Source organism: Martes martes, assembly GCF_963455335.1.
Source record: "Martes martes genome assembly, chromosome: 11".
Lineage (NCBI taxonomy): Eukaryota > Metazoa > Chordata > Mammalia > Carnivora > Mustelidae > Martes > Martes martes.
The window spans coordinates 87755547-87772262 of NC_137899.1; the positions used below are offsets into that span (position 1 = coordinate 87755547).

At 55.4% G+C, this 16716-nt stretch overlaps 1 protein-coding gene across 1 annotated transcript in view; it reads right to left on the reverse strand.

The window, feature by feature from the left end:
- Positions 1 to 6640: 6640 nt before the first annotated feature.
- The window catches only part of PLXNA4 (plexin A4), a gene marked incomplete at both ends in the record, with an annotated part of 353784 nt that continues 343708 nt past the window's right edge, over positions 6641 to 16716 (reverse strand). The window contains 3 exons of the mRNA XM_080819151.1: positions 6641 to 6736; positions 8582 to 8732; positions 15746 to 15958. Coding sequence (XP_080675277.1) covers positions 6641 to 6736; positions 8582 to 8732; positions 15746 to 15958 — 460 coding nt within the window. The remainder of the gene's footprint in view (positions 6737 to 8581; positions 8733 to 15745; positions 15959 to 16716) is intronic.

A 16716-nucleotide genomic window follows, 5' to 3' on the forward strand; every position in this document is an offset into this window, starting at 1 on the left:
TGGAATCAGAGGTGGGGTGGGGCTGGGGGGGTGACCAGAGCAGGAGTGACCTGGCCTACTTCCTTCAACGGCCTCTCACCGAGACTCAGAGGCCTCCGCCTGTTCCTCAGACCACCCATTCGTCCTTCCCTGTTTCTCCTCTTCCCTCTAGCATTGGACTTGACTCTGGGTCATGTGACCAGGCCAGACACTGCTCCCCCTACGCCTTGGCTCACTGAGCCATTCTCTGTGGGTGGTACACTGGAGTTGTTGGTTGCTGTGGTGCCTGGGCAGGATCCTGCTAGAAGAGGTGGGCTGGTCCTTACCAGCCCGGGTGGGGGTGGCGGGGAGGAGGCCAGCTGCACCCACTCCTTCCTGTCTATGTCAGGGTTCGGGGGGGTCTTGTTCTTGGTCAGCATTGCCATGGCATGACCAATCAAGGACCTCAGGCCTCAGGGACGCCAGACCGAGGCAGGGAGTGATGGGGGGAGGGTCGTCTACTCTTAAAACACAAAGTCATTGGTTTCCAAATGGAAACAAGATTCTTTGAGGTAAACTAGCTTTTCTTTTTAAAGAACGGAAGGTTTAATGAGCCAACAGCTGGAGAGAACATCAGGGGAGGGAGGAGGAAGGACAGCACATGAGACACGTAGTGCATCTCGGGCCTGGGCCTGACCCTTATCCGTTGGTCCCGTCTGGGAAGCGGTCGTGCTTGGTTGTGTCCTTTGCATTGCTCTTTAACTGTATCCTCTGTTTTGAATCCCACTCTTGGAAGGGAGCCCTTCCAAAATGTGCTTGAGTCATAAGATCAAAGATACTAACAAAAGAACTAATTCCAGTTCTAAAGAAACAGAAGGTGAGCTGCATAGAACGTGTCTATTTGCCATGAGCGTTTGCCCTCTTGGGGGAGGGGACTGGGTCCCTCCATGACCGATCCTGAACTGGGAGTCCCTCCAGTTTGAGGGAAGCTGATGGGGACTGCAGAGGGGCTCAGCAACACCAGGGGTGGCCCAGAGAGCCAAGGCTGGACAAAGCAAAAGGGGGGTGAGGAGAAGGGAAGATGGGGCACACCCGATGGAGGGCATAAGCACCCCCCCGCCATGTCACTATCTCTGCCAATGAGGACAGAAACCTCTTTTCATTTATTAGAAATCTCGTTTTGTTTAGCTTTGCTTAGCTGGGGTAGTCACCTGTCTCCTCACGGAATTCACCTGGGACTCTAATGTTAAAGTTGTATCACCTTTACAACCAAGACATCCTGTATGTTTTATAAAATTGGATACTCCCCCTAATTAAAACGAAAACAATTTTGTCAGGGAGCAAAGACTTGTTGATTAAAAACAGAAGTCTCTCTTCCAAGTCTGAAACTTTTACTAGAGAGATTCCTTTGTGAATGGAAGGAACGGTCTTTTTCTAGGTTTTCCGGCGGAGGGCTTTGCCACTCTCGGAACCATGAGGACAGGGGCTCCTGGCTTCCCAGCCTCTCCCTGCAGCTGCCTCTCTGGCCTGTCCCATGGCTGTGCCTCAGCTTCCTGCAGCTCTCACTGGCTGCATCTGTGGGAGGAGAGGGGCAGCATCGCGGGCTCTAGCCATCAGAGGTGCCCGGGAAGCACCATGGATATTAGCAGCCACATCCACGCCTGGGCAATATCCTGACCCATTTTTTAAGAACGGGGGGAGCCCCCCTTCTCAGCCCCAAGGCTCGCCTGGCAAGTCATAGGTGAAGAGTTTTTTCTTCCTTCCAGCAATTTGGACTTGACCTGGGCTCCTTCCTTAATCTCCAATGCTTAACATAGACAAACAAAAAACCTCAAACCCCAAGTAGACAGTCCACGTACAGGTTAAAGAAAAAGGGAGGGGCTGCGGAGTCAGGGGCCCTCAGTCGCCTGTCCCGAATGTTGACAGGAGGCATGGGGAGCTGATAGGAGGTCCTTGACGTGAACTAGAAGCAAGAAGAAAGGCCAGGAAGGAGCCAGGATTGGCCTGGGGCAGGGTCTTCTCCTGGGGACTCTGGTACCTGGAGGGTATTCATGCTTAGACATGCCTCTCGGAAGCCTTTCAGACCCCTGCTGGGACCGCTTGTTGGGGCCGCCCATCCCTGGAAGGGCCATGAGTGGGGTGTCCCTGGGCCTCCCACCCACAGAGCCTCCCTGCCTCTTCCCCTCCCTCCTTGCTTTCTGAGAGGTGGGAAAGTTTGTTCTCAATTAAGAATAATTAACTTCAACCCTTGCTAGGTTAAGTATTTGACTTCACATCCTGTGAAGCCAAAGGAAGTGTCCCTTAATTCCTGAGAAAGGGGACAGACGGAAAACAGGACTTCCCCTTTTAGGGCAAAGCACGTGGTCGTTGCTGGAAACATCAGCAGGACTTGCCTCTTGGAGTGGAGGCTGCTTGGGAAATCATTGCTTGTGGCTCTTCTGTTGGGGGATCCCCAGGGCCCAGGTGGGACTGGGGCCCCTAATCTCTCAGGGAGGCAGTGCTGGGATGGTGACGGGCCTAAAGCTGCCCGGGGAGGGGGTGCTGTGAGGTGTGAGGCTCCTGTACCAGGAAATACGCAGCCTTGGGGCAGAGGCTCCGCAAGCAGCTGCAGGTGAGGGGGACGAGGGGGACGACGGGGCACACTCGCCTCTGCGGGGGAGGGATGCTCTCAGAAGCCAGACATGCAAGGGCAACACGAGCACAAGGATCTCGGGTGGGGGGAGACGGGGTGCTGGGACAGTACCTCGACATTAGCCTAGGGCTGGGGGGAGAGACCCGGGCCTGAGTGGACTCCCACTCTTGCCTGGCACAGTCCTGGATAGTCTGTTTCACTTTGGGATCATTGAAAAGGACTTTCCTCCCAGGCCACAGCCCTGCTCAAGCCTTTCGGGCTTGACTCATCAGCCCACGGGCTTACAAGAGGGAGGCTCTAGGGCGGACTCTGGGTGTGCATGTTGCTCTGGGGTGTGACCCTACCCTGGCCTGGGGATGCTCAGGCAGTCCTCTGCCCCCAAATTAAAACCACACTGAAAGAAGGCAAGAAAAAGTATTTTCCTGAGGAATTAACTGACACAGTAGCCAACTTCACTTATTCACTTATTGGCACTATTTGCCGTTACCAAGAAATATTGGGGTCTCCCCTTATGTGGAAGGACGAAGAACGGCAAAGCCCACACGTGGGGAGACTTGTGCTCCCCGAGAGCAATGACGCACCTGAAGCCATCTGTCTCAGCTTCTCTCCGTCCATCCTTTTAAATTCAGGACCCTGTAAAGCTCCCTGTCTCCCACTACCCCAGCTTCAGCCCATCTCTCTCCTACATTCAAAATCCCCGTGTAACCTAAGTCAGTTATTCTGTGTGATCTCCCGGCGCCATTTGGAGCCGGGTGGTCTCAAGGGCTGGAGGGTGCAGGAGGCGGTTGAAGGAGCAGGTGAGAGGAGAGGGGCCTTTTCTCTCTTCCTCTCTGCCAGGGACTCAAGAAGTTAAGTAAAGATTCCACCTTAAACAGAGTTATGACCCGGCAAATCCGCTGCCATGGGGGAGGGAGGCTTTGAGGGGTCCTCCCTCCCCTGGGACCAGTTTGCCCACCTCCCTTCTCTGCTGTGTGGTGCCCCCCGTGCCCCTCGGGGCAGCTCTTGGCCTGCCAGGAGGAGCCTGGGATCCCAAGGGGAGTTTTGGAAAGAACATGAGGAGTGAAAGACAGCTTTCTGATTACTTTGAATCACATGTGTACCAAGAATCCAAATGGAAAAAAAAATGGAAAACGAAAGGAGAAAGGAAAGAATTTTTTGTGGGTCAAGGTGGGTTGCAGCTCTGGGTGATTCTATCCTGTTTCTCCAGCCCAAGCAGGCCTCAGAGACTATGGGGAAAAGAAAGAAAGAAAGAAAAAAAAAAGCCAGCAGCGACCACCCACCCCCCCCAGCAATTAAAGTAAAATCTGCCCTAATCCGTTCTCCAGGAGAAAAGAAAGCAGGGGACTGTCCCCTCCTCTTTCTTCCTGACATTGAGGTCTCTCTGAGTTGTCTGAAGTTTCTCTTATGACAAAACGGGGCAGGGGTGGGGCGGGGGGGGGCGGTGGTTCTGTACCGACAAAGGAACAATAACAATAATAATAATAATCCGGTAAAAAATAAAAGCTTCAGCAGAACCATGATAACAGTCTTCTTTTCTGCCTGTTCATTTTTTCTAACTGTGCAAAACTTAAAAAGTAAATCACACACACTCACTCACACATGCGCGCGTGCGCGCGCACACACACACAGACACACACTCAGCTTCCACTCAGCGAATCTGTGTTAAATATGTTTGTGTCTCTCTCCAACCCAACCCCTCACGTGTGCAAATATCTCTTAGCGGCCGTGGTGCCTCCGCCGCCCCCCCACCCCCACGCACTTCCTCTCTGGTCGGGCCTGTGGCTTCTTGGGAGGAAATAAAAGGGTCAAGGGTAGAAAGCCCATGCTTCTTCACCTGGCACTTCATTCGCCAAAACCTTTGGTTATTTCCCCCCGCGATGTGTATCTTTTCCCCATTCTCCTCTTTCTGAGGCTAGGCTACTGGTGTTTTGTCCCCATCTGTCCTCTCCTTGATGTCACGTGCTGCTCTGGTGTGGGTCACCTTCCACCCGGCCTCCAGTCGAGTCCAGACCTCCTGCGGCCGCTGAGCACCCTGGTTTCCTGCGGACAGGTGACTCTCCTTCCCTCCACCCGCACTTAGCACAGAAAGCTAGTGTTGACATGTCCTGAAGCTGTAGAATCAATGAGCAAGGAAGGAGAAGGGAATCACTAGAGGGTCCCTCCACAGACTAGAAATCCTTTTGAGCTCTGTGTCTGCTCCTGGGGCGCACGTGCATGTGTGCACACACACACACTCACATGCATATGTGCACGCAAGTCACACACACACATACTCATATCCAAAGGAGCCACGTTCCTAAAAGTATAGGGTGCTCCATGGGCTTTGCTGGAAATGGAGTGGTTCCTTCCCCGTTCCAACTGGGGCTCACTTGGAGAGGATGACAGGGATGGATGTCTGATGCTCAGGGAGTGAAGGCAAGACCAGAACCCTCTCTCCCAACTACACCTTGGATGATGCTTCTCCTTGTCTCCCAGAGCCATGGACAATTAGCCACCAGAGCTGCCAGGAGAGAATCCCGCTTAGGGTGGGAAACTGGGCCAGGTGGCAACTAAGGTCCCTTGAGGATTCAGGTTTCCATGACCTTCCATGAGACCATTTCTTACCACAGCCCCTGCTCACCCATGTCTGAGCACACATTTGCCTGAAATGAGAGATCCAGAGATGGAAGGACAGGTGGAGAGACAGATGCCAGGGCCGAGGTCCGCTGTATGTCTCTTCTTACGTTGTCGGCTAGGTCCTTCAGCTTGAGTCCTTGGTCCCTCCCAGACATGGCGAGCTGGGGGCTGAGTGTGGCTGGCGTTTTGGTTTGTCTCCGTGGGGCTGGGCTTGAGTGTGGTTCTTTCTGTGATGACTGGGGAAGAGGTGAGGCAAAGGCAGTGACTAAAGAGGCAGCAGATGGTAAAGGAGTCATTGCCAAGGAGGTCTGGACAGTCCAGTGACAAAGTCATCTGCATAGCAATGGCATAGGGCTCTGCAGGGGGACAGGGGCTCGGCTGTCCGCCCCAGCCTTCTATAGAGTTCTCAGGAGGGGTGCTGGGGATGGAGCCAGTGAAGGCAGCCGGAGGTAGGATCTCCTGGATGTACTCTGCGTTTTCCACTGACCCTAGATGAGCGCCGCCGACCGAGGAGGATGCCGGTACTTTCTCTAGACAGCATCGAGGATCTGGCAATGGATGAGGCCTAGGACTATGGACGTGCTTCATTTGCGTCTGGGGGTGAATGAAAACAACACATTCTGCTTCCAGGGTGGGTGCGACTCTCTTTCCCTTTCTCCTCCTCCATGGGATGTTTCTGTTGCTCGGAGCCAGACTAGAAGGTCAGGAGGGTGTCTGCGGTGGCCTGTAGCTGTGTCTCCTGTCTGGCTTTCCACAGGCTGGGGAGGGGCTGGAGCAGGCAGGTCCCAAGGAGCACTTGGAAGGACTCCAAGAAGCCCGCAGGGGGAAAGGTAGCCTCCGGATGCCAACCCAACAGGTGAGAGGCAGCTCGAAAAACACCTCCCAACTCCCCTCTCCCAACCCCCATCTGCCATGTGCAGGAGCTGTGGCCTTTCTTCTCACACTTGCAACAGGACCACATCCTGGTGGATCCCCTTGGAGATGAAAACGGGGCACAGAAGAGAGCCAGGTGACGTCTTCCCAATGAAGATAATACTGAGCTCATTGCGCTTCCCTAGACCAAAGTTCGGCCCAGCGTGGGAGGTGGAGGAGCATCCGCTCTCCGTGGCTTGTCCTCCATCCTCGGGCCCGCTGCTGATGTCTGCGGTCAGCCGGGAGAGAGAGCCCCTCTGTCATCTTCTGGCCGGGTCCCCATGTGAGCCTGGCCCTCTGGGACTTGCTGAGGGGCGGTGGCCTGGTTTGATCGCCCTGGCAGAACCCCAGAGAGAGAAGAGAGGCAGGGAGGAGGGAGAGACAGAAAGAGGCGGAGGGAGACAGCGCTGCTCAGGGGATGCTGCTGACGCCAGTTGGAACTTGCACTTGGTAAAGATGATAATCTAGACTGAGGCACGGCTTGGTGTGTCCCTCCCCCCAGGGGCCCTGGAAGGACGGTTCTCAGCTGTCTAAGCTCATGAGGGTTATGACTTGTTCTAGTTTGTAGGCCAGTTTCTGCTTTCCACACTGGTCGTCGTGGTCCAGAGGTCCGAGGATCTGTGGAAGGGCGGAGAACGGGGAGGTTACTGGTTTGTGCATCCAGGTCTCTGTTCTTAGGGTGTGCACACACAGGGCGAGTGTGGCCGGGCTGCGGAAGCCACGTGCACACAAAGATGCGCACATGAAGCCACTGGGTCTGCGGGCAGCCCGGCCTACTGGTGGAGAGGCGTGGGGGTGCTCGGGTGTGAGGTGCGGTGTGTGGGTACCCTGGGGTCAATGTGCACGGGGGTCGCACTCACCTCAGCGTGTCCGATTAAATGCGTGCCCTCTGCTGCCCGCGTTTGGCAGCTGGCGGTGGGCAGACACCCCCGTGCAACAATGTGCTGGGCCCCCCGGGGTAAGCAAGCACACAGTCCCGCTCCCACCTGAAGGGTGGCACCCCAGGGTGTCTGGGGAATGTGGCCTCACAGATACTAAGAAATCCCACCCCTCCCTCCTACAACAGAATATCTTCCCCCACCAGCCCCCGAGAGCCCACACTGAGGAAGCCATTTGGCTTCACTTGCATGTTAATGAACAAATACCCTCCGAGAGTTCTATCTCGTGCTTTCCTGGTCATCAGCGGTGATCATGTCTGAGTGATCATCAAGTGATCATGCCTGCCAGAGCCCTTTCTGAGATCAGATGGTTGGTGGAGGACAATGACGGTGAGGTCGTGAGGGAAAAGAGATGAGAATTTGATTCAGACTCTGGCGATGTGGGACTGAGTAACAGACCTGCCAGTTTCTAGGCAGGTGAGCGGGAGGCAAAGAGGAGGCTCTGCGAGCTTTGGGTTTGCTGGTCCGCTTCACGGGTATTTAACTGGGGAGACCAAGATGGAGTCGCCAACTTCTTCGCTGGCCAAGAACCACCAGTTACTGGCACTGACATTTCATGAGGAAGGGACATTTTCAAGGGTAGATGAGTGTCCTTGTAGACTAAAGGGCAGTGCTTCCAAGATGAGGCCATTGTACCCCGTGCTGGCACATTCCATGTCATCCTTACTTCTCTCATGTGGCCACGGACAGGGGAAAACCTGGCCCTGGACCAGCACTGGCCCGCAGGCTGGTGTCTCGGGCCCCCCAACCCCAAGGAAGCCACAGCTGGCTTCCCCTTCACCTGAGGTTTGCAGCATGACGCTGCCGCTGGCCTGCTGGGGCTCCTAGACTCTCAGTGATGAGTCAGGAGGAGGCAGAGAACAGGAGACACTGGCTTTGGCTCCTATTACTACCTTGCACTCAAGGAGGAGAGGTTATGCTGCTGCTCAGACATGGGGAGCCTAGGTTCTGAACCCACTTGGGCTTAATCTGCGTGACAAAGAGACTTCCCATAAGCACCTCCCTACTGGCCAGGGAGAAGGCAGTGTCTGCCGTGGCCATGACCCCAGGGGAGGCTTTCCACCTGGGAACAGGTAAATAGATCCCATTCTGCTCTGTTCTATATCTGTTGCCATCCTCCCCTCCCCTGTCCCCTCTTCTCCCACCCCACCATACCATACAGCCTGCCATGGGAGGGGGAAACTGCTTATTTAAAGAGAATTAGATCAGAGAGAAAAAAGGGAAAAATAAAAGAGAGGGACAAGCAAGGAAGAAATAAGAATTTGAAAAGGAAAAAGAAAGAAACAGATACTTTCTCTAAATATCTGAGACTAGGGATTAAGGCAGAATTAACAGACTGGGACACTTCTACAGTCCCCGTTCTACGGAGCACAGCCCCCAAGTCCAAGGTGGCAGGGAGTTTTCCCAGCAGCGGTGGGGGGTTGTCTGGGGTTCATGCCTGGTGCTCTTGTGCACAGAGGCTGCTACAGGCAGGGAGATGTCCTTCTGTACCCCGTCCTTCCCCACACAGGATGAGCAGGCTCACCTCCTCGCTGTACTTGCCCACGTAGGAGAAGATCTCCGAGAGCGCACTCATGGCATTGAATTCATTCATGTGCATCCGGGACTGCTCCGCCAGGTACGCGTTCATGTCCTGGTCGCTGATGGCTGGCATCTTCCCGATGTCCGAGTAGTACCTGCCAGGGGAGGGAGAGGGGAAGAAAGGAGCTGGAGCCATGCATAGAGAGTAGAGGAGAGATGGGAACTCCCAGCACGATGTTTGGGGCCAGTGGATGGCAAGGCATGGTCCCCAGGGGACCATGGGGAGCTCTCTCCCACCTGTGCTTCTGGGTCTGGCCCGGGAGAGCCCTCGGCAGCTGTGGGTACAGGGGGCACAGAGGGAAGGGACATGACGCTGATATGGCCAGAGGATGAATAGGGCTGGGAGCAGGAGTATGGAGAAGCTGTCCCCTGAGTCGGCCTTGTTCTTGGCTACCGAAGAGCGTCCAGTCCGTCTCTGTCCCTCTGACCCCTCCTGCAGATGCAAATGCTGCCCTCCACAGGGCCCGAAGGCTCTTCCACACAGTTGCTCTGCCTCGATGCCCTCCCCTCCCTTGGGGTCACCCGGGAGGAGGGCGGGGCTGGGGCTGCTTGGGGAGAGGCTGGCAGAAGGCAATCAGTCACTGTCACTTGCAGCTGTGCACCGCTGTCAACTGGTTAATTAGATGCCAGCATTTACATTTTTAATTTGTGCAATTTGACATTTTATGCAGCAAACCCCAACTCCTCTGCCAGAGGGGAGCTGCACAGTTTCCTAATGAGGAACGGAAGGGCCCCGGTGCCCCAAAGATAGCCACGGCCCCCTCCCCACATGCTGGCTGGCTGTGGGCCGTGTGAAAGGGGCCAGGAACCCACAAAAGCAGGAGGACATCAGGGCATTGGGGGCACCCCAGGAGTCCTGGTCACCCCAGCTCAGCCTGCGCTGAATGCCTAGGGCTTCAGAGCTGGGGAAAGCAAGCCTGAGAACCTGGAACAGAGGAGGGAACAGAACCTGGGACAGTCGCCGGGGACGGGGACTAGGCTGAGGCAAGTGAAGCATCCGGGGCACAGAGTTTTAGGCGAGGCCCTGTCTCACCTGTGTATGCGCAGGTGCCCATGACAGGCCTCTGGAGTTCCCTGAACCCAGGGCTTGATCAGGCGAGGGTAGGGGCATCCTCAGAGACTCACCCCCGGCCCCTTGGCCTTGTGTCACTCCCAGCCCGGGTCCCTCAGGGCACCCACCGTGAATGCAGAAGTCCTGTGCTGTCCCCCCGCCTCCCCCCATCCCTGCCCAGGAGTCGGGTGACAGGCCGACACAGGGGGCACTTGTGTGTTGCTCCAGCAATCATGCTCAAGGGTCTGCGGGGGAATGACAGCTCAATTTGCTGCCAGAGCGTTTCTGGGCTGCCGAGGCCTGTGATGGCCGCCCTGCCCCGAGCCGCAGCCTCACTGTGACTGCAGACCTGTCGTTCCGGAAACCTTCCGAGGGAGGCAGAGGGAAGGAGATGAAATCCCCACGCTCTGGCAAAGGGAGGGGCCGGCCGGAGGGTGCCTCCTCGACCTCAGAAACCCGGCCCCACACAGACACACTCGCCAACTGCTTTGTTGAGCTGATTGCATTTTGGCGGGAGGTCTGGGCCCAGCGACAAGAGCTTAATGAAATGGCCTTTCTCAGAGGAGCCGGGGGGCTCCGATGAAGCCGTCCTGCCCCTGGCCTCACCCGGACTTCATCCTTCACAACCTTCCTCCGGGGTGGGGCCGTCCGTCCCCCTGGCCGCCTCATGTTCAGAGCCCCCCGTTTCCTGTCCTGTGGCCTCGTGGCTCCATCGCTCCTTCGGACAAGAGCCCACTCTCTTCCCGGCCCGCGGCCCACCCCTCCACACCCTCAGCTTCCTCAGGGTCCTGGGTGATTTAATGACCTTCCAGGTATAAATGTTCCAGCGAGAGACTCGACTCATTGGCACTCTTTCTGGAAGGCAGTAAATGCCAGTGTTCCATTTTATAGTGGAGACCCAGGGTTGCAGGGGTGGCTCCTGACCTCACCCCTCCCAAAGAGATGTGTGCCGTTGTCTCCTCGTGGATCCCACGCCTGCCGAGCTAAATGTGCTCATCGGGCTGCGTGGTCAGGTCCCATTGGTGGAAACCGTGACCTGGTAACCTCGCTGGCTTCTCCACCGCCAGCGACCAGGCACGGCGCTACAACACCCGGGTCCGCAGCTCTCTCCCGACAGTGACACTCTGTCACCTGTGGGTGGTCAGAGAGACTGACCGGGATGAAAAACCGCAGGTCCTCACCGACAGGACAGGACTGTCATCAGATGCAAAGACTCCTGCCATTTCAGTCACCTGCTCGTGAAACCCCTCATGGGTACGTGGATGGCCTGTCAGGCTCTTGGCACGTAGCGGCCAGGCTCCTACTGTAGCCTTTATGGTCCCTGCAGTGCACCAGAGCCCCGGTTAGGGACCGCTGTCTCCATGGAACTAGCAGGTACCCAGCGCCTGTCTGTTCAACATGGCTTGTCTCCGTGTGTGCTAGACGCCCAGGCCATTTCTCCAAAGAGAATATCTAGAAAGTGTGTTTGTGGGTGAGAAAGAGAGGGAGGAAGGGGGTGGGAGTGGAGTGGGGAGAAGGCAGGGCTTCCAACCTTTCCAGCGGAAGAAACGGGTGGCGGCCCACCTGGACATGCTCTACCTTATTCCGACATCAAGGTTGTGTCCACATCAGCAGACCAGTCTCTCTCCTGTTGCCTCCATGCTGAGGCCCCTCCACTGGACCTGGGCACGTCTGTAGCCACACACTAGTCCATGAATAGATCAACTACACGTCCTCACCTTTGGCAAGTTCAGAACAAGTGAGCCGAGTTGCCAGGGGCAGCTCTATTTCCTGGATGAGGTGGGGCTTGGGGTCTGGCTGACAATCTGTCCGGTTCTTGACCCCAGCCCTGCCTGGGGCTAGCTGGGTCCGGTCCCCCAGTGGGGCATGCTGAACCTGCTTTGACCTCTCCTCACTCCCCTTCAGGGCTGTGCCCCCCACCCCCGGCCTTGCCAGCACCCCTTGAGCCTGATAATGACCTCACCCTGGATCCCCTGGCTAATGGGCAATTGCTTCCTTCTTGACTCCCGCTGGGCTGGCCTTGCGCTGGGCTCCGCCACGGAGAAGGCTTATTGATTGTGAAGAATGCAATTATGCCCCATTAATGAACTTCACAAAAGTGTTCTTATCAGTGGGCTGTGCAGCGAGGAAGGGAAAAGTCAGCCCAGGCTTCTGTACTTGAACTTCCTTCCGTGGGATTTCTGCCTGCAGGTGAGCCCCTTCAGAAGGGACTGGTGCTCTGAAGGTCCCCCAAGACCCGCCTCTAGCTGGCCAGCCAAGGCCACGCCTGCTGAGGAGGGCTGGGTCCTGCCACTGGCCCTCCCTAGCGTTCCTTGCTGACTTTGCTCCTACCGGATGGGATGCCAGTACCCATGTGGTCCCTGGGGAGCTGCTCTAAAGACAGGGCCCCAGAATGCTGAATTTCCTGCTGTCGACCAGTCTGTAGCAGTGTAGGTTTGTGGGCTTCTGGGGGATGGGCCCAGTGTGTGATGGTGGGTGTTTCATCTCTGCCGTTACGATGGCTCTAGTGATCGCAGAAGTGGTCTCCGATGCCCTGAACTCTTAGAAGAAGAGAGTTTTGTCATCCCTTCAAACGCCTCAAGGATGAAGATGTAGACGTGAAAAATGCTTAGAGCTTGATGCTCTGTTGTACAGACGCTTGGCTTGCAAGGCCCTACACCAGAGTCTCTTCCTCTGAGAACCATTCTGTGACCTCTCCGGGCCCAGCGGAACCAGGCTTTCGCTCCCGGAGCCTCCCTGTTACAGCTCATGGGGTTGTGGAACACCTGTCCATGGGGAGACCACCGTGGAGACCCACGTGCCTTCCTAGACCACGAGAGCCACAAGGGAAGGATCAAGTGTAATGTATCCTGAGGGTCCCATACACTCCTGATGGAGACCGTAAATGTTTGACCCATGGATTGATGAATAAGTTAATGAAATGTCTATACTTCACCTCCACTATTGCTCCCAGGGTGAGCTGTCACAGTTTTATATTTTGAATGGATGGTTTCCTTAGGGGGCATTTTTAAATATTCAAGATTCTTAACCTTTCTCGTGCTGTGATACATGATAGATGATATCCGAACGTGTGGCACACCCCTGTCCAGCGGGCCAGTAGTGGTGCCACTCCACTCATTCCTACCTGGACGCACCTGCACTTGAGCGCAGGTGAGAGCAGCTCATGCTGCGAGAGGAATGACCTTGACGCTCTTTCAACTGAAAACGAGAGGAAATCACCACCTAACATCATTTTACTGCTCTTGCTAAAGAAACAGAAACTACGACTGCTCAGGACACACTGTTCATGGTGACAACATCGGTGAGTTCTGCTAAGATGAGTGTAGTGGTTGATTGAACCAAGAGATCCTTCTCCCCTTCTCCAGAGGTGGCCATAACCAAAACCCCGAATACTTTGGTGGAGGCAGCAGAGACTGGGAGACTCCAGTGGGGCCACGGACCATTAGCACTGCAAGGTATTTGGAGACAGGGATGGGAGAGGAGGAAGAATGGGATGGGAGGACAGAATTGGGGGAGGATGGGCAGATGAAGAAGTTCTAGGAGCTACAAGCCGGCATAGGTGTGATAGAATGATCTAGGTTGTTCAACCAACAGAGTCAGTGAAGCCTCCGGAATCCACATGCTTCCTACCTGCTCTGTAGAGGAGACCAGCCGGGGTAAACCCTGCTTCTTAGCTGGGATGGGACACAAGGCCCTCCTCAAATGTGTGTAGGGTGCCGTCTATCACAGCGGGTCACTAAGCCTGAGTCCTAGGCGGGCTGTCTGCAGGCTCAGGCAGTGACATCACAAGTGGGAGAGCCCTGGCCCCAAGGCGTTGGGTTCTACCATCATTCTTCTGGACTGCAGGCTGCTGGTGCCCTGGCTAGGCTGAGGGGGGAGACCGGGCTCCCTGTGGGCCACGAGCGAGTTCTGTGCGTCTAGGCTTCACCTTCCAGCCAGCCGACAAGTTCAGATGCCAGGCTCCTCAGGCAGTGACCGTGGAATCAGTCCATCCATCACCAAACGGAGAAGCATTCTAGACTCGATCTCCAGACCTGCTCACACTGTCTCCTAATCGCTCTGTCTCTGTACCTCATCCCAGAACGAGAGGAGCAGGGTTTGGGTGGGATCTCAAGCTAGTGAAAGATGACTGTTCCGGGAGTGCCAGTGGTTGCTAAGAAACTAGTGGGATAAGAAATGGAAACCATCGAGCCACTCCTAAAAATAACCCCATGGACCAGGGTTCCTCCTGACCTGTAGCAGCTGCATGGCACGGATTTCATTTAGCGCCGAGCAGCAGGAAGGCCATTAGCCCCGCGCATGCGTCCTTCTCGCCCCTGTCTTGCGAACTGTGTTCTGGGGAGAGCCCTCTCTGCATGTCTCAGCACTGCCCTCAGTCCCCCACATCCCTGCTTCCTTGCTCCCTGCCTGAGGTCCCAGCACGGTGCCGTCACACCAGTTTCCAGGTCCCCCAGGCCAGCTGCCGCCTTTTTCCTCCTTCTCTTTGCTGAAGAGCCGGGGACCACACAGGACGGCTTGTTTCTCGCAGCTCTACTGTCAGAAGAATGAGCCCCCATCTATCTACATGAGGGAGGTGAGAGCCTCTCCTTGAGGCTCAGACATAATCTGAAACAAGGACAAGAGAGCTCCCTCTCTGTTGGCCAACAGGGATGCCCACCACATGCGTCAGCAGGGAGGGGTGGGGAGGAGCTCAAAGAACAAGGTAGGGAGGAAGAACAAAATGCAGTCCCTTTTAGCAGAGCTATGTTGCTGGGGTGGCCGGGACTCCACGCCCCTTCAGTTATTCCCTCCTTACAAGAGAAGGCAGTTTTCAAGTATGAAGATGGAGATGGTCTCTTTGCCATGGGTGAAATGATACTGTTCATTTTGTCTCCAGAACTAAGTCCAGAACAATTTCTGGTATCCTTTACTCTTAAGAAAGGCACCAAATCTGAGCTTTGCTCCAGGTTTTTTATTATTAAGCCACATGGTAAAAAGAGAAAGGGACTTTAAAATCAGGACTACCATGTGGAGTTGTACAGGTTGTTCACTGCACAAAGGTGCTTGGGCTGACAAGCAGACCATCACTCAACAAACCATGCACCCTGTCCTGGGGTTACATCCTCCAGCAGGAAAGGGCACTCTCCCTAATTCACACAGGGGCACTGTATATGTTACCCAAAAAGTATCATAAATAGCAGAAAAGTGATGTGGGAGTCAGCTGAGTGTGGGAGTCAACTCTCATTTTGGCCAATGAAGTCATCTTGGGCTGATTACTTAGCTATGCTCAATGTATATTTCTTCACTTTCATGGGCAGAAAATGAGGTTATAATCCTGTCCTCTTATATCCCAGAGTTACTAGCGTGAATAAATAAAGCTTTGGCTGGTTGCCTAGCTCAGGTGCTTGGTATGTGGTGCTGACTGGCCCAGACAAACCATTGAAGTTCTTTACCAGGAGTTCACTGTGCACGAAGACGGGCTCCCCAGCTTCCCAAGACGGGCTCTCGAGTCACAGGGCATTGCATGAGACAATGATCAGATCAGGGCTACGAAGGCTGAGAAAACACTGTGGGGCATGGGGTGTCAAGAGCTCATCTTGGTGGAGTCGAGGGACTGGGGCAGTGAGAAGTGTCAGAGTGACAATGACATCCCTGCTGGACGTAGGGAGACTTGCCGGGTGGACAGGGGCAGATGGGTAGAAGACTCCAGAATTTCTGTGCCAGATGTCATTTAGTCCCTCGAAGGTTGGTTGGTTTTGTTTTGTTCAGGTGGGGATTAGAGCAGGAGCTGTATTTCCTTCCTGGGCCTGAAGGCATTTCAGCCACGCAAGATCTGGGGCCCTCCATGCAGGGAAGCAGAGCCCAGTGGCGACCTCCGGCCAGGATCCCTGGGGTCTTGTTCAGCGGACAGTACCACTGGGCCCGTGGGGGTGTGGGCATCGCAACCACAGGATCAGGCGTTGTGAATGACCCGTCTGTAAGGACCAGCCCATTCTGGAGGGGACGGAACCCCACATCAAGGGCAGTAGTTTTGCTGCAGCAAGGGGCCCTACCTTGGCTCCCAGGCCCAGCACTCACCTCTCTACCCAGTTCTTGTAGCTGGGGATGTCCTTGGCGTAGAGCAGCTTGTTGGAGGGGGAGTCCTTGCCCAGCCGGTGCTCGGACGTGGAGCAGGAGTCCATGAAGGTCTGGGCCACCACGGAGAGGCAGGCGTCCGTGATGCTGTTCTTATGGATGTCGAACACAAACTGCGGGTTCTTGATCATGTTGACCCAAAACCGCAGGGGCAGGCTGTGCGGAGGGAAGAGGCAGACGGTCAGAGAACCTAGGGCGGGGGGCTGTGGTGTAGCCCGGAGAGTTCTCTGGATAAAGAGAAAAGGCTGGAAACCCGCCGTTCTTAGGCAAAGCCTGTGCTTCTGACTTACCTGACAGGAAGCCGAGGGTCAGCAAGGCTGAATAATCTGCCCACAGCTAAAATGCTGACGGCTCCGGAGAGGGCTTGATGCCCGGCCTGCACTGTGGGACTGCAGCCTTCCCTGGTAGCCCAGGGCTGGGGGCTCGGAGGTGGCCAGGATGGAATTTCTGACTCTAGTCCATTGTCTGCCCCCTATGCTGGATACAAGGCCTCTCCAGGTGGCAGACTGTAAAGAATAACCTGGAATATAGACTTTGTGTCTTATTCTCTGCTGTCCACTGTATGACTTGGAAGAAGGCACATCGGTTCTCCCTGCCTGGGAGTATCAGACTGATCCCACATGGTGCAGGCCCTGGGCTGGGCTCTTTAAGTGTAGCTAACTGATTCCTCCTCTCGGGGCTGGCATTCACAGAAACCCACATTCACAGCCCTTCAGCCGCTCCCTCGTGCCCCCCCCCCACTTTCTTGCACTTAGCACCTACTGCATACCCAGAGCTAGGCTGGCACCTGGAGATACAGTGTGACTAAGGCACATCCTTCTGCCCCCAAGAAGCCTGCACTCTAGTGGGTTCATGGGCATCAGACATGTCATCAAGTGCTCTGAGAACTATCAGTGCTAGAACCCAGGAACACA